General features: G+C 40.9%; 1 protein-coding gene across 1 annotated transcript in view; it reads left to right on the plus strand.

The window, feature by feature from the left end:
• Positions 1 to 21,207, plus strand: part of LOC126280958 (GTP-binding protein Rhes-like) — a 438,962-nt gene extending 417,755 nt beyond the window's left edge. Inside the window, exon 4 of the mRNA XM_049979806.1 lies at positions 15,827 to 21,207. Within this exon, the coding sequence (XP_049835763.1) occupies positions 15,827 to 16,189 (363 nt within the window). The 3' untranslated portion in view covers positions 16,190 to 21,207. The remainder of the gene's footprint in view (positions 1 to 15,826) is intronic.
• Positions 21,208 to 23,255: the final 2,048 nt, after the last annotated feature.

The raw sequence follows: 23,255 nt of genomic DNA on the forward strand, positions 1-23,255 counted from the left end.
GAGAAGGGAGAGAAACTTCTACACAGCTAAATTACTTGACATGAGCAACTAAACCAGGTTACAAACCATGCTTCATCGAACAAATACCCGCATAAAGGAATTTTTCTTCAACGGTCACAACTACAGACATGTAAGCACTGGAAATGTAATGTTTTCTTCTTCTTCTTCTTCTGCACTTCAATACTTAGCCACGCATAGTCCGCCTTCACTTATCACAACCACCTCATTCTGAATCTTGCTACGTTTCTTGGCTCGTATAATATGTCATGATGCGGGATTCTCTCTGCACTTATTCTTGCAAGTAATGTTTTCAGAATGTTTTATTTTCCACAATATTCTTATTAATATTATAAAAATCTTGTTCATTCCTGATACTTTCATTTATTTTACGGCCTTCCCTAGTAGCACTTCTCACTTTTCTAAGAAATCTCATTTACGCTACTTGCAGTTTAATTTTATTGCGTTTACTAGGGATCCATGACTCACTTCCCTATGCCAGTACAGCTGTACTCATGGTATTATAACATTTTAATTTTGTTTTCTTACGTATGCGTATTTTGTTCTGGAGTTTTTTGTTTATAATTCATTTTCCTGACTGATATTTGTTGATCTCATTTTCTATCCATTTGTCCGTGTCATAGCTTATGTCGCATCCTAAATAATTACAGTTGAAGACCTGCTGAAAAGGGGTATTACCTGTTATTATTTTTGATTCGGTAAGTTACATCCCATAATGGGCTATGATTTTAGTTTTCGTTGTTGACATTCGAAAGTCAGTTCTCTGTTCCCTAATTGATGTAATTTATACAATGCTTTTTGTGACTCATCTTCACTTTCTTCCAGAATCTACATAAATAAGGATATTAGCATATTTATTTCTACAAATATGTATACCCCGAATTACGTCCTGTCTTCAGCAATTAATCAAATTATCTGCTTATAAATTAGATAAAGAAATGTAATTCTACGGAATGAAATCTAAAATTAAAAGGATTCGTAAACAATAATCGAACGTAAAAAGTGTGGAATATCTATTTCAGTGAAGAATCATATGTGATACGCTTATGATGAGCCATCAAGAAACAGTTGAAGTGCCAGCATACCCAGCAACAGAGCATAAATTATAAGTTGGACCGGTCTACATATCAACAACTAGCCGCTGTACACCCAGCAACTTCAGTTACCTATTTTACATACTTTAGTGTACTATCCCCCATGGATTTTTCCGAGGGCGGGTTGCTTGCATGCCTCAACGACACGGGCAGCCGTACCGCGGATACAACTACAACGGAACAGTACCTGGCACAGGCTTGTGAATCTTGAAGAATGCAGTAGCCATTTCAGTCGTTGCAGGGACGGCAGCGTCAATGGCTGATTGATTTGGCCTAGTGCAACTGGCCACGCGAGTTTGCTGTGTTGCTACTCCGAATTGACGAAACCAAGAGGACACAACAACCGAAATGTTTCCCGAAGCCAACCAGCTGTACTGCATTACTTAAGGGCAGGCCATCCACTTAGGTAAAAAGTTCCAGAGATAAAATGGTTATCCATTCGGATCTCCGGGCAGAGATTGTTCAGGAGGATAACGTCTGTCAGGAAATACAAAACTGGCATTACCTATCGAAACAGGGAATATTAGGTTCCTTAACCTGATAGAAACTTTAGAGAATTTAAAACGGGAAAGGGATAGCTTAAAGTTAGAAATCGTGGGAATCAGTAGATTATGGTGGCAGGAGGAGCGAGAACCTTGATCAGGTGAGTACAGGAGTATAAATACAAAGTCTAGGAAAGGTACTGCAGATGAAAGTCTAATAATATTAATGTGTGTAAGCCATAATAAACAGAGTCTGAGAGCATTATCGTAGCCAAGATAGACTCGAAACCAACAACCACCACAGCAGCACCTGTTTGTAAGCCAACTGGCTTATCAGATGAAGAGATTGAAGGAATTTATGATATAATTTGTTCACATAGTTAAGAGAGCGAACTACGGAGGTGAAACATGGACGATAAAAAGTTTGGACAAGAAGAGAATAGAAACTTTCGAAATGTGGTGCTACAGAAGAATGTTGAAGATTAGGTAGGTAGATCACGTAACTAATGAGGAGGTATTGAATAGGATTGGGGAGAAGAGAAGTTTGTGGCACAGGTTGACTAGAAGAAGGGATCGGTTGGTAGGACATGTCCTGAGGCATCAAGGGATCACAAATTTAGAATTGGAGGGCAGAGTGGAGGGTAAAAATCGTAGAGGGAGACCAAGAGATGAATACACTAAGCAGATTCAGAAGGATGTAGTTTGCAGTAGGTACTGGGAGATGAAGGAGCTTGCACAGGATAGATTAGCATGGAGAGCTGCATCAAACCAGTCTCAGGACTGAAGATCACAACAACAACAGTTAAGGGAGACGAAAACGTTGTTAGTATGGGATACTGCAATTCGACAGTAGACAAAGAAAAGTATTGCATGAACATGGAATGGGGAAAAGACTGAAACAGGGAGTCGCCTAGCAGAATTTTGCACTGAGCATTATTTAACTACGTACTAATGCATGTATTATGGAAAAAGGTTGCATATATGGAAGAAACCTCAAAACACTGGAATGTTTCACATAGGTTACATAACGGTAGGACTGATATTTCGAAGACAAATTTTTAACTGCAAATAAGTTTCAGGGGCAGTTAAAGTCTGTGACCGTAATTTAATGTTTATGAGCATCAGATGACAAATGAAGAAATTCAAAAAGGTAGGATTCTAGGGACACAAGACCTGAATAAACTGAAAGAACAAGAGGGTTCCGGAGCTTCAGCCGACAAATGATGAATCGGCAGCTTTGAGGAACGAAAACGTGAAAGGAGAAGAGGTTCAAAATGTCAAAAACACAAGGCCCATTGAAAATTCTTGGACAACATTCGAGATGCTGAATTAAAATGACAGATGAAGAAAATACAGAAATGCAGCAAATGGAGTAGGCGAGAGAGAATACAGATGTCTAAAAATTGAGATTAACAGAATGTGCAAAATGTCTAAGCAGTAATGGACAAATGCAAGGCTGTAAAGCTATGCATGCCTAGAAGAAGAAAGATACCTCTATAAGAAAATTAAAGAGATATTTGGAGAAAAGAGAAGCAGCTGTGAGTTCAGATGGTAAGCCAGTATTAAGTAAAGGTGAAACACTTTACAGAATGGAAACTGACGATATTACCGGATAAATGAAGATGAGATGGAAAATTACTGGAAACAAAATTTGACAGTGCATTGAAGTCGGAACAGGTCCCCGGGAATAAAAGACATTTCATCTTAATTATTTGGATTCGTGAAAAAGTCAGCCACGACAGAAGTATTCCACCTGGTGTATATGTCGTATGAGACCTGAAAAATATCTTCAAGGTTCAAGGGGAATGTGATGGTTCATGTGATAGAGTATATGGTAGTTACAAAGCAAAGAAAGTGCTGACATGTGCGAATATTAGCGGATTATCAATTAGATAAGTCATGGTTGTAAAATATTGACATAAATAATTTACAGAAGAATGTTAAAACTGGTAGAAGACGGCCTAAAAGAAGATTATTTCAGGTACTGGAGAAGTGTAGGAATACGCGAGGCGTTACTGTTTCTACGATTTAAATCGGAAGATAGCATTTGTAGAGTTACATAACGCTTCTGGAAATGGTGACGAGCTATTTTCGGTGAAATTCTGTACGCAGAAGGTATAAAATACGGGGAGTCAAATGTTGTTTACACCTAGTACAGGAAATCGGCTGCACTTAAAGAAGTAGAAAAACATGAAACAGAAGCAGTAATTGAAAGTCATATTCATGATTTTATTCAATACGCACATAAAGTGTGAAGCACACCAAGGAGAAATATGGAAAGGAAATTAAGCTACAGGTGGAAAGATTAAAATCTTATGATCATACGTTAATTCTGTCAGAGACGGAGACGGACTTGAAAGAACAGTTCGATGAAATGAATAGCGCCTTGTAAAGTGGTTGCAAGATAAACATTTACAAAGATAAAAGTATTTTTATGGATTGTAGTATAGTTAAATCAGGTGATATTGAGGGACCTAAAATAGGAAATGAGACATTAAAAGTAGTGGACAAGTACTGCTACTTGGCAGCAAAAGAACTGATGGCGGCAGGAGCAGAGAGGACATAAAATGGTTTCTGGCAATAGCAAGAGAAGCGTTTCGGCAAAAGATAAATTTATTTACAATGAATATAAAATTAAATACTAGGAATTCTTTTCTGAATATTTTTTTTTGGCAAAGCCTTCTTCGAAATTTAAACGTGAAAGATAAGGAGAATTCGAAATGAGATGCTACATAAGAATCGTGAAATTTATATGATTAGTCGAATATCTGATGACGAGATACTGAATGGAATTGAGGAGAGGAGAAATTATTGCCAAAATCTGTCCAAAATAAGGCATTATTTCATAGGACAAAAACACTAAGTCAACAGGGAATCGTCTATTTTGTAATGGAGCCAAGTTTGGGGGGGGGGGGATGTGGGAGAAACCTTAAAACTGTAGACGAAGATACTATAGAAGAAGATCAGGGGTCAAATACAGTAAACAAGTTCTTATGTATGTAGGCTGCAGTAGTTATGCAGAGCTGAAGAGCCTTGCACAGGACAGACTAGCGTGAAGATTTACATCCCACCATTCCCTGGCGTGAAGACCACACGAATAACGATAGAGTATTGTGATTCGTCAGTTGGTTGCAATGACATCGATTCATGTTAAGCTCTTTAATTTCAAATATAAATCCGAGAGCAGTATTAAAGAAAGAGGTTAAGGGTCGACTGTAACAAGAAATATAAGTGCACACGTACAGGTATAAATGTTTACGTTTTACTTTGGTTATAGTTATACTGTCGTTGATATGAAAACTTTATGTTTATAGTTTTGTTACCAGATGTAAATGAAAATCAGTACGTCAGCATCTACCGTTTAAGTGCATTAAAACAGAACCAAAATTGTATTTAAACTGAAACACATTCCAATAAATCTTATTATTCTCGCATACCTTGTTCTAGGGATGCCTTACTAAAGCATTGCGATGAAATTAGGAATCATTTGTTTATAATTATGACTAAAATCGTTCAAATCCCAAAAATGTTGATAAAACTAAATCAACAATTAAGGAAAAATTGAATAATTTTACTGCTAAACCTGTGTCATTATTATAGAAGTCAATAAGTAACAACCACTTTCGTAGCTCATGCAAGTTGCATGTGCCTGAATCGAAATGATTGCTGTATTAACTAAAAAGTTGATCAAGTTCACTTATCAGCACAGTAATACTGATATATGAAGACTTACAACATAAATGCTGTTTTCATTGTACAGCTGCTAATTTCTAGAAGTCCGCTTTGTACGGATTTTCTATCAATAATAGAACCCCTTTATATGCCGTCATTGTTTGAACTGGCCGACCTAATGACGGGCATTACAGAGCACATTTCTCAAAGACACAACATAATGGAGCACAAGTTCCGAAATGAACGAATTGAAAGTATGCAGAAATTGCCCGAAAACAAACACCACAAAAGTACACAAAAAGACACCAGTTTGCATAGGTGTCATGAAACAGAAATTGTTTGTAGCTTTTTTTTAAAGACCGAATGCGTAGCACTTCTAAAGCTAAGAAAAAGATGTACACACATTCAATTACAACACCGAATAAAAGTGTGATAAATTCATATTGCTTATAGTTCACGAGTCAGTTACTGGTTTTCAGAGTCCAGCACTGGGCGACAATGGAAATTGCCGTTAACATTGGGAACCGCAGCATTACCGTTCAGTCAGTTAAATGTTAGTTTATTAAGAAATTTGTTTGTCAGTAAAATGCGAAGGGGGAGAATCCTAACAAAGCGAACGTTTTAAGTCAATATAGGGTAGCAGTCGAGGAGACGTGTTCTCATGGCTGCAGCTAATAGACGAATATGATAACCGTGCAACATGCACTCCATTACTGGTTTTCAGAGTCCAGCACTGGGCGACAATGGAAATTGCCGTTAACATTGGGAACCGCAGCATTACCGTTCAGTCAGTTAAATGTTAGTTTATTAAGAAATTTGTTTGTCAGTAAAATGCGAAGGGGGAGAATCCTAACAAAGCGAACGTTTTAAGTCAATATAGGGTAGCAGTCGAGGAGACGTGTTCTCATGGCTGCAGCTAATAGACGAATATGATAACCGTGCAACATGCACTCCATTACTGCAAAGACGCCGGTGTTTTTCCACTTCGTGTGAGTATGTTTACCTTATCCGTAGCACCGCACATATTGTCCTCAGTTGCTAACAGCCACTGCAATCACTGTAAACAAACAGTAGCGCTTGGCACAGAACATCCAACTGCATTCTAACTTCACTGAATACAGTACACTTCATATAGAAGCGCATTAGTATCGCATCACTCATAAGGTTACTATGTAATGAAATTTCCACTGTATGAACTAGGTTAATTACACATGGTTGTTACAATAAGTTTGCACCGTATACCACAAAATACACGGCAATTATCACAAGGGCAGACAACACCCGACGGCAGTCACTTCATTTCTCCTTTGTGCAAGAAGCTGTGTGTTTCAAAGTTTTTATTTTGCGTTATATTCCTCGTTTCCACTCTCCCTTTCATATCAAATATATCTTTACACATTTTCACATCAAAAGTCGCTGACGTAAGTACAAATTGGTAATACACAAATATTTTAAACTTTCCTTGTCAGACGGATAGGACACTTATATTTTGAAACAGGCAGTTAGTATCCCAGGAACACTACAGGCAATTATTTCCGTTCTGTTTGTATCCTTTCCTGTCACTTCACGCTTTGTCTCAGTTGTCTCAGTTACTTTCGTTGATGATTCCAACTATGTTCTTCTATACATGTGGGATTTAAACTATTATCTTTTTTTATAAGTTTTAAAACTTACTCTTAAGGTTAACTATGTTTTGGTATGATTTATATGCAGTACAGGTACATACTAATCTTTGCCTTATATACATCTTCTGATGGATATTTGGACTACAGCTGTTGTAATCATGTGAAATGATGACTATATATTTCGCTGAAAATAATATGTCGGTACAGTACAGTGATATGTCATGAGAGAAACCCGAGCTGTTTCGTATATCCTCGATTAATACATTTTATTCTCCATTTTCCTAGTTTAATTATATGAAAAATGTCTCTTGGACTGCTGAGAATACTTCCCTTGCCTGACGTTTCTTTCAAATTTACATTTCTCACAACGTTTGATCATGTATAATCGAAGCTTAACCATTGCACTATGGACCCTTCAGTATACCAAAAATTTGTTAATCCTTGACACAGTGGTTAGTCTGCAGATAGCGAATTGTGAGTTGAGAGAATGGAGCAGTTTTACCTGTCACTGTTTCCCATACCATCAGACTGGATGATTTCACCTGATAATCTTCTGTTTACTGGATCGTGGGGAGATCAAACAACTTTGTTTAAATCAGGAAATACTTTTCTAATTCACTTATCTTGAGAATTGAAGTGAACAAAGGTCATATAGAACTTCAATTAAGCCCTTGTATTCCGTCTACCAATAATTGGCTTTTATATTTCTGATGGGCACGCATTATCCTAGAAACTTGTTAACAACGTGTCCAATAGTCCGATCCCTACTAAGCTTTCAAAACGCAAGTACCTAATGTACATACGTGTGCTCGCGTTCGATTCAGAGATCGTACCTTTAAATCCAGGTGTTGCAAAAATTTCCATCGCTAGTATTTTCCTAGAAAGGCAATGACACCCGATATGGTACATTCCCTGATCCTCACACTCTTCACCAATTTTCCGGATGAAAGATTTCACCATTTGTAAGGAATTGACGCACATGGCACTGCAGACGGTGATCCATCCATCGGATGGGTACGTTAATCTCGGCGGCCATCTTCATGCCATCGAAGAGGAGCTCTGCGCTTCAAACTCTCCTTCTGACATCATAAACATCAGCACAAACACTAGACTACACTTGCGCGCACATTGTAGTCTGCTTGTGTGCTAAGACAGAATAAAAGGATGGAATCGATTGAGTTCAGGCTAATATATGAAAACTTATTCATGTATTAATAATAAGGGTCAATGTAAATGGAAAGTACGGATTCCTTGAGCAATAAATCTGTCCTAATAATGGAAATCGAGGACAGCGAAATGTCAAACACTCTCACTCATAAGACTTTTAGCGAATTCGGTGCCACAAGAAATTAAGCTCAGGCATAATGATTAGTAATTCCACTTTTTACTCAGTTTCTGAGCTGCCATATTTACCAAAACACTCTTTCATCGTATTCTTTAAAATTGCAGTCGCTAGTTTGATTTAAAATCTAAAATTTCAGTTTAACTGTATTTCATAAAAACACGTTCTCATTTTAATATTTTACAAACAGATGGGCACCAAATCTAATTTTACATAGTGTCATGAGGACAATGGTCATTTCCCTGGCATTGTCAGTTGTAGCCCAACCATTCATTCTGTCATGACATGTATTTTGGCAATATACGAATTTAAAACAGTTTCTCAATCACAGATGAAGTTCATTTGGTGCACAATGGAACAGCAAAGCACTCACGTCTGGCGAGCTGCGTTATATACTTCCAGTTCCTTGTTTTTGTGGCTACTATTTTGAGAAGAGGTGTCTCCGAATCTTTGGGACCATTTGTCGACTTATTAAGAAACCTAACTAATACTGACCACGCAACACACAGAGATTACATTACTTTTAATACCATCTTGTCACTGAAATACACTTCCAAACCCTCTTAATGACGTGGTCTTTTCTCATCATTTCAACTACCCGCCAAGTCGTCGCTCACTACCGCCTAGTACTGTGCACTATGCACTGTGCACTCCACAGATACGTAAGGATAAACACGTTGCATAACTACGTATCCTTCGTAATGCGTCAAAAAACTTGAAAGAAACAATCTGCATTTATTGTTTCCGCCTGTCTCATGAATATTATTCCAACGTATTACGGTACACATTTGCATATTTCTCTTGCAAACCAAAACTCCCTCTCTCAACGTACAATCGTCTTATATACATTTTCAGGTCATCAACAATATGTTCGTGAACATATTAACTTCACAAAATCATTAACTCATGAAAAACAATATAATTGATTATCAGTCATTTACATATCTGTGAGAAGCGGCTCTTTTGTATCCAGTGGTACTATTTAATTCGTACTGTCGTCTAACGGTTGCCAGTGACTAACAAAATACACTCTAAGAGAAGAAAAAACAACATACAACGAGGAAACTATCCCAGTGTGACAGAAATCGATAGATGTGATACACATATACAGACAACTGAATGATTACAATCACAAAAAAATTGGATGATTTGTTCAAGAGAAAGATCTTCATTAATTGAGCGGGTTAATAATGAGTTGGCACCTTAGCAGTTATTAGGCTTGGAAACGATTAATAGAGTTGTTGGACGGCCTTCTGAGGGACATCCAGTAAAATTCTGTCCATCTAGCGTGTTACGTCGTCAAATTACGAAGCTGGTTGGAGGGCCCCATCCGTAATGTTCCTGAAGTTCTCAATTAGTGAGATATCAGGCAACCTTTATGGCCAAGATATGGTTTCACAAGCGCAAAGAGAAGGAGTAGAAACTATCGCTCTGTGTGGGTGGTAGGTACTTTTCTGAAATCCAGGCCCAGGATGGCCTGCCACGAAGAGCAGCAAAACGGGGTGTACAATGCTGCAGAGAATTCTTCCAGACTGTATGGCCGCGGTCCATGGAACTCTTCTATCCCAGACGTTTCGTCCAAAGCTACGTTGTAAATCTTCGGAGATGCTCCTGGTTGTACTGAGTCTTGCCGACTGACAGTTCGGACGTCGAAGAACGGCCTAAATACCGTGGTAAGTGGTCGTGGTCTGGATTTCACGTGGTATCAGAGATGAACCTTGTCAAAGATAAAATATAACATCGATCATAGTACGTGAAAGATAATACTTCTCATCGATTCTGTAGCGCCACTCTCCGTGTATCGCTAAGTTTCATAGCTTCTCCTTTTCTGTTAAAATTATCCCCATGTTTATATATTTCGATGGCTTCTCTATATACCCGTGGATAATAGTTCGTCATAGTACATAAAACATCAGTTTTCGAAAATTTCACTACGTGATCACCCGACTGAAGAGCATGTTCCGCCACGGCTGACTTGCCTGTTTTTCCTAGTCGGCAAAGACTTTTATGTTCATTCAACCGTGTATTCACACTTCTCTCTTTAGTTCCAACGTAGATCCTACCACATGCACACGGAATCTTGTACATAACTCTTTCATACAGAGGAGGACGTTTATCCTTAACTGAACGACGTGCTTGGCCTATTTTCTTAGTTGGTCTATTATCCACGCCTATATAGAGAAACCAACGAACTATACACTCCTGGAAATGGAAAAAAGAACACATTGACACCGGTGTGTCAGACCCACCATACTTGCTCCGGACACTGCGAGAGGGCTGTACAAGCAATGATCACACGCACGGCACAGCGGACACACCAGGAACCGCGGTGTTGGCCGTCGAATGGCGCTAGCTGCGCAGCATTTGTGCACCGCCGCCATCAGTGTCAGCCAGTTTGCCGTGGCATACGGAGCTCCATCGCAGTCTTTAACACTGGTATCATGCCGCGACAGCGTGGACGTGAACCGTATGTGCAGTTGACGGACTTTGAGCGAGGGCGTATAGTGGGCATGAGGGAGGCCGGGTGGACGTACCGCCGAATTGCTCAACACGTGGGGCGTGTGGTCTCCACAGTACATCGATGTTGTCGCCAGTGGTCGGCGGAAGGTGCACGTGCCCGTCGACCTGGGACCGGACCGCAGCGACGCACGGATGCACGCCAAGACCGTAGGATCCTACACAGTGCCGTAGGGGACCGCACCGAAACTTCCCAGCAAATTAGGGACACTGTTGCTCCTGAGGACCATTCGCAACCGTCTCCATGAAACTGGGCGACGGTCCCGCACACCGTTAGGCCGTATTCCGCTCACGCCCCAACATCGTGCAGCCCGCCTCCAGTGGTGTCGCGACAGGCGTGGATGGAGGGACGAATGGAGAGGTGTCGTCGTCATCGATGAGAGTCGCTTCTGCCTTGGTGCCAATGATGGTCGTATGCGTGTTTGGCGCCGTGCAGGTGAGCGCCACAATCAGGACTGCATACGACTGAGGCACACAGGGCCAACACCCGGCATCATGGTGTGGGGAGCGATCTCCTACACTGGCCGTACACCTCTGGTGATCGTCTATGGGACACTGAATAGTGCACGGTACATTCAAACCGTCATCGAACCCATCGTTCTACCATTCCTAGACCGGCAAGGGAACTTGCTGTTCCAACAGGACAATGCACGTCCGCATGTATCCCGTGCCAGCCAACTTGCTCTAGAAGGTGTAAGTCAACTACCCTGGCCAGCAAGATCTCCGGATATGTCCCCCATTGAGCATGTTTGGGACTGGATGAAGCGTCGACTCACGCGGTCTGCACGTCCAGCACGAGCGCTGGTCCAACTGAGGCGCCAGGTGGAAATGGCATGGCAAGCCGTTCCACAGGACTACATCCAGCATCTCTACGATCGTCTCCATGGGAGAATAGCAGCCTGCATTGCTGCGAAAGGTGGATATACACTGTACTAGTGCCGACATTGTGCATTCTCTGTTTTCTCTGTTGCCTGTGTGTATGTGCCTGTGGTTCTGTCAGTGTGATCATGTGATGTATCTGACCCCAGGAATGTGTCAATAAAGTTTCCCCTTGCTGGGACAATCAATTCACGGTGTTCTTATTTCAATTTCCAGGAGTGTATAAACATGGAGATAATTTTAATAGAAAAGAAGAAGCTATGAAACTTAGGGATACATGGACAGTGGCGCTAAAGAAGAGATGAGAAGTTTTATCTTTGACGTACTATGATCGATAGTTATATTTTGTCTTTGACTTGGTTCATCTCTGATATCACGTGAAATCCAGACCACGCCCACTTCCCACGGTATTTAGGCCGTTCTTCGGCGTCCGACTTGTCAGTCGCCAAGACTCAGCACAACCAGGAACACCTCCGACGATGTCTAACGTAGCTTTGGACTTCCATGGACCATGGCCATATTACCCGGAAGAATTCTCGGCAGCTGACACATGCGGTCGTGAAAACCTTCATTGTATGATTGGGTGTAGAATGTCGTCGACATACCACTGTGCTGTAAGGGCGCCACAGATGACAAAGAGGTCCTGCTGTGAAACGTAATCGCACTCCAGACCACCACTCCTAGTTGTTGGGCCATATGGTGGGCGACGGTTAGTTGGTATCCCACTGGTGCACGGGGCATCTCCAGACACGACTTCACTGATCGTCAGGGCACATTTCAGACTCATCACTGAAGATAATTAAACTCCAATAAGTGAGATTCCAGGCTGTGATGATCACTGAAGACGTGTCTGGGGACTCTGTGAACAGTGGTGGGATACCAACCTGACTTAACTATCAGATGGCCTGACAACCTGGAGAGATGGTCTGAGGTTCCATTTATTTTCACAGCAGGACCCTTCGCTTGGTATCCTCGGCACCCTCGCATCACAGTGGTACGTCGATGATATTCTACTCCACGTTTTGTTTCTCTTCTTATCAAGCCATCCTGACCTGCATTTCTGATACACAGCTTGAGTTTCTGCTGCTTGTCTTCGTGCTTGTCAAAGCCTATCTTAGCCAGGAAAGTAGCTGGATATTTTCCCAACTGAGAACATTCGGCGCATTATGGGGAGGACTCTGCAACAAGTTCAGAATTTTGACCATCTAACGTGCCCGTTGGGCCGAATCGGGCACGACAGTCCTGAGCAGGACATACAAAAACTCTGTCAATCACCACCAACCGAATAACTATTTGCATAACGGCCAAAGGTGGATCAATATGTTATTGCCTTGCTCAGCTGTGAAGCTCGTTCTCTTGAATAAATTATTGAACTTATTTCCAAAACTTTATCTGATTGTTTGTCTGTACTTGTACATCACATCTACCGACTTCCTTCCCATTCGGAAAATTATTTATTGATGATTCTTTCCTTTGTTTTAAAATGTTTTAAATTGTTCGGTAACTAGATGGTAAAGCGTGCAGGTAGTCAGTGGTGCCCCAGTACTTACATGGTACCTGTGACGCATTGTTTTCTAGTGTAGACAGCAGATGGTGCGGGAGCACGGTTGTAAACTTTTCTGTATGTGACATCTCGTGTTGCTACATCTCCTCCCAGTTATTTTGAAATTTCATTGAAAATAATGGAGCTATACAATGCGTCAGTCTTCAAGCAGCCTGCCTTGACCACTTCATCAGTGAATAAAAGTAAACAAGACAGAAAGTGCAGATCGTAGAGAGAGGTAAATAAATTTACGCACCCTCTTTACGTATTTTTTCTCTTTTTTGCACCTCTTGGCATTGTTAGGCATTTGCAAACGACCTGCCACTTTTTAAACATATGTACTTGAATCATGTTATTATTGCCAAATTGTTGTTTTGTGGTCTTCAGTCCTGAGACTGGTTTACTGCAGCTCGCCATGCTACTCTATCCTGTACAAGCTTCTTCATTTCCCAGTACTTTCTGCAACCTACATCCTTGTGAATCTCCTTAGTGTGTTCATCTCTTCGTCTCCCGCTACGATTTTATCCCTCCACGCTGCCCTCCAATACTAATTTGGGCGTCCTCTGATGTCTCAGAACATGTCCTAGCAACCGATCCCGTCTTCTGGTCAAGTTGTGCCACAAACTTCTCTTCTCCCCAATCCTATCCCTCCACGCTGCCCTCCAATACTAATTTGGGCGTCCTCTGATGTCTCAGAACATGTCCTAGCAACCGATCCCGTCTTATGGTCAAGTTGTGCCACAAACTTCTCTTCTCCCCAATCCTATTCAGTACTTCCTCATTAGTTATGTGATCTACCTTTCTAATCTTCAGCATTCTCCTGTAGCACCACATTTCGAAAGTTTCTATTCTCTTCTTGTCCAAACTATTTATCGTCCATGTAGCACTTCCATACATGGCTAAACTCCATACAAATAGTTTCAGAAACCACTTCCTGACACTTAAATCTATACTCCATGTTAACAAATTTCTCTTCTTCAGAAACGATTTCCTTGCCATTGCCAGTCTACATTTTATATTCTCTCTACTTCGACCATCATCAGTTAATTTGCTCCCCAAATAGGAAAACTCCTTTACTACTTTAAGTGTCTCATTTCCTAATCTAATTCCCTCAGCATCACCCGACTTAATTCGAATACATTGCATTATCCTCGTTTTGCTTTTGTTGATGGTCATCTTATATCATCCGTTCAAGACACTGTCCATTCCGTTCAACTACTCTTCCAAGTCGCTCTTCAGAGTCGCCTATTCTACTAATAATAGTTTACATGGGAACTTAATTCACTCCTTGCAGAGTAAGAGCGATAAACTTTCTCAATCAGGAGTATATAAAGTTACATGTGGGGATTGCCCAAAATTTTACATCGGGCAAACGGGGCGAGATCTGGGTCTCCGGTATAAAGAGCATATTCCTACTAGAAGTGGTGACGGTACTAAGGGCTCTACTTATGCGGAACACCATGTGCAAACGGCTCATGCGCCGAGCCCTCAAGTTAATATCGAGTTACTTCATGCCGAGGTTAAGGGCTTAAAACTGGATGTTTTGGATGAAATGCAGATCTTTAAGCATCTGCAACATGCTAAAGACAAGTTTCGCGCCTTTACTTTGTTCTTCATACTTGTAAATCTTATGATCTGTCGATTATCACATGCGCGCGCTGAATGGCGAGAGCGGTTGGTCAAGCTGTTCAACTTCTTTCTTTTTATCCTCATTTTTCCTTGTTTTCTTTATTACTACCCCACCCCAGGCTAACTACTGGCTTTAGGTATAGTTTTTAGAGGGTTGGGTTGTTTTGGGGATGGAGACCAGACAGCGAGGACATCGGATTAGGGAAGGATGGGGAAGGAAATCGGCCGTGCCCTTTCAAAGGAACCATCCGGGAATTTGCCTCGAGCGATTTAAGGAAATCACGGAAAACCTAAATGAGGATGGCCGGACGCGGGACTGACCGTTGTCCTCCAGAATGGCAGTCCAGTGTCTAACCTCTGCGCCACCTCGCTCGGTATATAAATTTTAGAGTTCCTCCTGTTGTCATAGGTAGCTTCATATATAAGATTCTTTACTAGCATAAGCAACCGTGTGCGGTTATTTCTAGGGTTTATCTCCTATTTAGCTCGTCTTTTGTTCTTTCCATTTCATTTTTTGATATACGTTGATCCAATATTGGGAATATGTGGGCTATTTAGCCCCGATCCATGTATAAACTTTTTCGTATTTGTATGCGCATGCGCATTCAAGTAAGTTCCCTTCTCTTGCGCTTGTGCATAGATAGCGGGTCAGGCTTGTAAGTGAGCAACCGTTTGTAGCGGTAGTTTATGGCGGGTGTAGCTATGGTGTTCTTTTAATTATTGACAAAGGTCTTCTTAGGCACTTGTGGGTTTTATGGTTGTTCTGAAGAAGGTGTAGTTACCTACGCCGAAACCTGGGTTAACACGTAACACCAGGTGCTTTTTTCGCAATCGAGGCGGTTTTTAGTTTTTTAATATATTAAGCAACGATTGCTGACGCGCTGCGATGTTGAAGGTTCTTATGCTCTTCCATGTCCCTTGCTGATTGCCAATTTAGTTGACTGAAAATTGAGGGAAGATATATTTCTGTGAGTGACACTCTCTCCCAATAGTGCGTTCAGAAGAACTGTAATATGTTGTTGCAGATTGTGGAGGCGCGTGGCAACGGCGTGCCCATAGTGGTGGTGGGCAACAAGGATGACCTGCCGGACGCCGAGAGGCAGGTGGCGCGCGAGGTGGCCGAGACGACGGCACTATTCGAGTGGGAGTGCGGCTACGTGGAGTGCTCGGCCAAGGAGAACACGCACATCATCGACGTGTTCAAGGCGCTGCTGGCGCAGGCCAAGGTGCGCTACAACCTCAGCCCGGCCGTGCGGCGCCGCCGACAGTCGCTGCCCAACTATCCGACCGCTGGCGGGCACCACGGCCAAGGCCACGGCCAGACGCAGGGGCAGCAGGCCCGCGGTACGCGCTACATGCTCAAGAGGAACTCCTGCTCCGTCGCATGAGCGCCTCGCCCTTCACGGCCGCTGGTCGGCCGCTGATAGTACTGGATGTGGCGGGGCTCCGCAAATGGCTTCTTTGGGCGATCGCGTTTCTACCAGCGCCCGGAACACGAATTTTTTACAGTTTCAGGTGCGGCACAAGGCGAGCATTTCGAGCTTTACCTCGACAGCCTTCTCATACCACTTTCGCAGTTTACTTTCAGTCTCTTGCACGATGTGTCTTATTTCCAGCTAACATCATCTGGAACAGCAACAGCATCGTTACAAATGGAGCTCTAGTTTTGTTGCGCTTCAAAGGAAAAAGTTTGCGGACATACAGTAAGTAAAGAAATTGCGATTGTTAGTTAACCAGAAATTCACCTATAATTGAGGAGGCAACTTCGAGGAACACTGTATTGCCATGTAATGCTTAGCACACTGTTATCTGCAGCCGAAAAAAAAGCACTCCGTCTTCAGGCCACGAGTGGCCTACCGGGACCATCCGACCGCCGTGTCACTCTCAGTGGAGGCCTGGATGGTCACCCATCCACGTGCCGACCACGCCCGACAGCGCTTAACTTCGGTGATCTCACTGGAACCGGTGTATCCACTGCGACAAGGCCGTTTCTCTATCTGCAGCCAATGATAATTTAAATTTTACGCTAGGGCGGGTCGAGTGAAGTTGAAGTGTTTGCTATGTGCCGTAAATGATAACCAAGCTCACACCATTTTGCTTCAGTTTAAGCTTAATGTGTCCCCGTTGTTTTATGTACAAGGTTTGCAAGGTTGGCGTTTTCTGGCAAATGATGAAACGGAATACAATATTTCGCGCCTATATTTAAGCGAAGGTTGCGACTAAACGAGACAAAAGTGAGATCGCACTTTTGGTGCAGACAATGTAAAATTATCTGTGTTGTAACCGGCAGCTATTTACAAAATATCTCTGTCTGCACCCTGATTAAATAATTTACACGTAATACTCTTATCGCTTCAATACAGTTAGTTCGAATTTCCGAGGTCTCTTCAAGCTCTCCTATCGTTGATTGTGGAGAGTGTTCGAAAGTCTGACTGGTAATCTCATTCTGATGTTATATTTGAATGGTTCATCAGTCATTATATACAGTTTAAGTTGATTGTCTTCCTAAAGGAAATACTGTAGCAAGACCAATAGAAGAACTCAGGTGGTTGTTAAAAAGCAAAATTTTTGTTTGGAAGGCAGTGGGAAACAAATTGAGGAGAGACTGATGGTCGTTGCAACTCACCAGTTCTCTGTGTCATTCAAATTATTTCTTTTCTTGATTATTTTGCATAAGATTTCGCATTAACTTTAGAAAGCTTTTAGAACTTAGCTATCTCAAGTCATTCCATGACAATATTTTCTTTCTTTATTAGGAAAATGTTTGACCATATCTCAGAGAAAAGCTTATGCTACTTCAACGCAATGTTGATCACTCAAGATTGCCAAAGATCTGTCTGCGATGAAAGCTGCTCATTTAATTGCGTCATAGGTACCAGACTGATGTGGAAATTCTGTAGTGACAATGTATTTAATACAGAATTTGTAAGGCATGAGGGTTATTAATTATGTTATGTATTCTAAATTTCCCCTCATGCTTTCCTTAATCATTCAGATGACGATTTCACTAATGATACTTTGTAAATATTTGTGACTTCAAAGGTCCCAGATATATGTGTGTTTGATGGCTGTAATATTTGTAAACTGGGGTTGTAGCACCCTCTGTAATTACACTTATCTATATGAATATCACTTAATCTATTCGAACGACGATTTTTGGAATTCATATGAGATGTGAAGACATCGTTTCCGTCATATTGTCTGTACCATTTTTATTTGTGCACTCTAGCTTTTACGCACATATATGTAGTGCTAACAGAACAAAAAATTTTAACTTTTTTTCATTTTGTTGTTCGTAGACGACACTAGCTTCTTTTCTTAGGAGAAATTACTTTATGACGCTTTCCAGTGATATTTGTAGAGGGAAAGTAATAGGTATATTTTACTGTAAAGCTTGGTTTATGGTCGCTGGATACACATGAAAATGCCAGGAAACGATAGCATAATTTCTCGTGGAGCAATGAGACCAAGACAGCAAATTTGTGACACATTTCTTTCTGCTAATCGTGTTGTGAGTAAAATGTAAACATCTCAGCTGAATGTTGCAGCTGTTGAAGAATGAAATCCCAAAACTTAATTACAAAATTGTGTCCACCTGCAATATATGATGGAATCTATTTCCAGACAGGCTTTGTCCATTAATGTAGATTACGGTCAGTTTCTGTTTCGGTTAAATTTACAATGGGATCCGCATTTTCTAGTTTTTACAACGTCTTGTAACATATGCTACTCCCATGTAACTAAACTGGTAAATGTTTCACAGCCCTATCATAATAGTTATGTTCTCTCAAAGATACAGATCTGCGATAATGATACCATGAGAAAGCATTGTTGTTGCAGTGATTTCTCAATAAGGATATTTACTGTTCGTTGAAAATTATTTTGGACCTAAAAACATTTCAATACATCGACCTGGAAATATAGATAGGGTTTTGTGACGATGCAAAGAGCCCCTATATTGTCAAATATAGCTTTTCATATAAAATTTTCGTTAACAAGCGCTTCGTTTCGCTTTCTTGTAACAGCACTGTTTCGTAAAGGAAAAGAGTTTTGTGAATAAAGGCGGGGAGAGACGCTGCTACTGACTGCGCTACGCTTTCCTTGGCTTTGTGTGCCATCGGACCGATCACAAAAACGTTGCCTTCACGACGTTGGGGACTGCGCTTTGCTGAAAGCTCCGACTCCAATATCCTCAGGTATATGAGCATTGGGGTGGAAATAACGGTTGCTCCCTTTTCTTCCTTTATACCGTTATAAGGCAACCTCTGAGCTTTGCCAGGTCATTCACTAGCATTTTTAGACGCCAATGAAGGCAAGTGAGACATTATCGTCACTGTATCGTTGAATCGAAGAGCATCATGAGATACCTTTTGATGCTTCCTGCGTCTGTATGTTGAATATTCACGTTTATCAGCTTGATCAGTACCAATGATGTTTCAGGTCTGTAGCTGTCTGTAGTAAATAATTTTTTGATTATATTTGAGATTGTCTATCACTGATCCTTTGAAAACGTCGAAGAAAACTGTAGTATAGAAGTTATCGAAGGAAACAAACGATGTCCACAGAAAGATCGAGTTCACCAACAAAATCGAAAACATTTTATACAAGGTAAGATGTACAGGACACACCAGTTTGTGCCAAAATCTCCAAGTACGACGTTTCTGAATGCAACGAACTGATACTTACAGTCTGAGATTGGTTACTAGTTGCGTCCCCTAGTGAAGAGGCAACACTGCTGCAGACAGTGAAACGTAGTATCAATTTTAAGGGTAACAGACGATAGCCGTAGCTGCTCCTCAGCGCTATACAAGGGCAATGCATTGCTCACTAGATAGGAAAATGAGAATGGCTGTTATGGTAAAATAGCCACAGGTACACTTGTGACCACACTTTTTAATGACGCGTTTAGAAAATATCGTCATCTGATTCAATTAAGGGAACAGGGAGACCATACTATGTATTGAGTCAAATTAAGTGTGTTATGTTGAATAGGAAGTAGGAATTACATCGCAAATACATTCATTTCTTCTTCATCGAGAATAGGAGCTAGAATCCATCATATCTACTGCTTACTTTCTGTATGATAAGTCATTCTTGATTAAAAAAATGAACATTATAAAATTGATCTCTACGTTTTGTGGAATGTCACCTATTTTCATACCATACGGATGCTCGATAAATGTGTTGAGAATCATTTCAGAAGCCATACACATAATATAACAGATTAATTTTTCGAATATGTACGGTGTACATGCGTTTTACATTATAGTGAATTGCGCACGCCAAATCAAAACTTATAATATAGAGTTAGTCTTCAACGTTTCGAAAGATAACTGGAAAACGTACAGTCTAAATATCAATACAGAAAGTTTACACATATCCCAAAATATACCGAGTAGTACTCTGTGCTATTAAAATGATTCTATACCAATGAGCACGAGTCACTAGATACTGCAGTTTTCTCAACATATAAATACTTTACGCGTTATTCGAATAATTTATTTAAGTGTTTGATAGATTCTAGTCTGGTCCATGTATAAGTAACAGCGCAAAAGTAAATTATATCTCGTCCTTCAGTGGTGAATGCTTCAACAGACCCCCTAAGTATGTCACAGCATCACAGTACACATATTAAGTAATGACATACTTCAGCAAGAGTAACTGACATCTTGCATGATGTAAAAATCAATTGCTGCTATAACTCGCAACAATTCATGGCAGATAACATTCGGCGTAATTAGTTTGATGGGTGCCCATAAAGCCAGAGAAAGGGATTACGTGAGGAATTATATCAGTATTTATCCCCCTTAGTACTATATTTACTCCTAGTAGCACATGCGGCAATTATTATTTGCATGCTCACACATGAACAAATGACAGATTTCAGTGAGAGGCTTTCTGCGCGATGTAAGAATCAATTCCTGCCATGACTCAAAAAATATATATGTGTATGTAGTTTGTTGTGTGTCTAGAAAGGCAGAGAAAGAAATTATGTGAGGAATAAGATATTACTGTGCGGAATTATACCAGTATTTATCCCCATCAGTACTATATTTACTCCTAGTACCACATCCGGCATGTATTAGAAGACTCTCATGCATGAATAACTCATTGTAATTTCGTTATATCATAATGTTGTAGAAATGAAACGCAGGAAACTTAGATATACTACAGTGTTATATGTAATACAATACAACATAAAAACGTCATTGTAATAGAAGTTTTGGTAAGTTTATAAACAATTTAAACCAGTTTGTTTATAAATATTTTAACACTTTTTGTCATTGTTACATCTAGATGGTTGTATGTGCCACGACAACATGATTCATGCAACTGATTGCCATACAGTTTGATGTATTTTGTACATATGTGTTAACTTTATTAATAAAAGACTAATATTCATGAACTTTGTTTTATATTTGATGATTGCCTTTGTCCAAAAACAAACGAGTAGCAAAACTAATCGCTACAATTCAAATTTTTTTACATTACTAAGGCTGATTGGTAAAGGCCACGTGTCAGTTTAACGTCAACCGTGTGCTTTACTGACTAAACAAATACATGTATAACACAGACAAAAAGGCCACAACCTCTGTAGCTACAGAGTTATTGCGAACTCTCCTGACAAAAAGGGTTGTTGAGCCAAGACGTAATGACCACCTTTTTAATAGTGTAGAGGTCTGCCTTGGGAACACGACACAGCAGAGTTTGTTCGTGGCAACGATTCGACATGTTCTTGGTACGTTCACGGAGGCATGTGTCACTCTATGTCTAAGCAAAGGCCACACAATTTGTTATGTGACCTCCGGTGAAAATTAAGTAGGGTCCACTGTGGTGGTAAACTTACACGAAAAATCTCCTCTTGCTTGCCCTTCAGTGTCTTTAAAGTTGCACAGTTAAAATAGGATAGGCTGTATGGTTTACAAACATTAATTTACATACTGCTGTATATGGTTGGGAAAACGAAAGGTAGTGGAACGGCACCAACTTTCAGCTTTCTGAAATTTACATAGTGCGCAACGAAACAGCTTTCCTTGAAGTTATCCGAATGTAGAAAATTGTTTACTCTGTCGAAAATCTTGCCTCCTGACAAAATTTAACAATTTTTCCAAAGGCTGTCATTTTGAAATAGGAATGCACGCACATCATATAATCACGTTGTAAATATATTTAGCAGGTAAGAGCATTAACATATAAAACATCTAAGAAATATCCACCTACCTGTGAAGGTAATATTGGTTCCTTTCTCTAACTTATTTGTGTAATTTAATTCTTTGCAACCCTTCACCAGCTTTCTTTATGCAAACTGGAATATGTAGACAGTAAAATGATGACTAACATATACTGCATATATACCTTCAACTGCTGACGGGAGTTGATCCATATCAACGGGGACAGGTGAAAATGTGTGCCTCGATCGGGACTCGACCACGGGATGTCCTGCTCACATGGCACACGCTCTATCCATCTGAGCCACCTAGGGCAGAGAGGATAGTGCGATTGCACGGATTTATCTCACGGACGCCTCCCACGAGACCCACATTCTCACCTTCTATGTCCACACACTAAATTCGTAGTGTCCCATCTGAACACACTCATTACTCGTGGAAGTCATTCTTACCAAGTCCAGTAAGAGTTCGGGGAATATGTGTGCATACGCACGGAAGAAAGTCATGGCCGGTGTTGTCAGAACTACTTACTTATATGGATATGGTGTCTGTTCTTTCGTACATGTCCGAAAGAACAGCCACCATATCCATTTAAGTGTATGTAATACGTTCAGGAGACAGGAGTCATGAGATAGCGATAACCACCTATACAGATGGCAGTAGTATCGCGTAGTCAAGGTATAAAAGGGCAGTGCAATGTTGGAGCTGTCATTTGTACTCAGGTGCTTCATGTGAAAATTTTACTGACGTCATTATGGTCACACGACGAGAGTTAACAACCTTTGAAGGCGGAATGGTAGTTGGAGCTCGTGGGAAGAGACAGTCCATCTCGGAAATCGTTAGGGAATTCAGTGTTCAGAGATCCATAGTGTCAAGAGTGTGCCGAAAATACCACATTTCGGGATTTACCTCTCAACACGGATAACGCAGCGGCCGACGGCTATCAATTAACTAACAAGGCTTGCGTCTTTCAAAAATGGTTCGAATGGCTCTGAGCACTATGGGACTTAACTTCTGAGGTCATCAGTCCCCTAGACCGTAGAACTACTTAAACCTAACTAACCTAAGGACATCACACACATCTATGCCCGAGGTAGGATTCGAAACTGAGACCGTAGCTCCTAGAACCGCTCGGCCACAACGGCCGGCCCAGCGGCTCTAGCATGAAGTTACCAGTGCCAATATATAAGGAACAAAGTGTTTGAAATAACAGCAGAAATCACTGTGTCAATGCGACGAACTTATCTATTACTACAGTGCGGCGATATTTGGCGTTTATGGGCTA

Source organism: Schistocerca gregaria, chromosome 1 (genome assembly GCF_023897955.1).
Source record: "Schistocerca gregaria isolate iqSchGreg1 chromosome 1, iqSchGreg1.2, whole genome shotgun sequence".
NCBI lineage: Eukaryota > Metazoa > Arthropoda > Insecta > Orthoptera > Acrididae > Schistocerca > Schistocerca gregaria.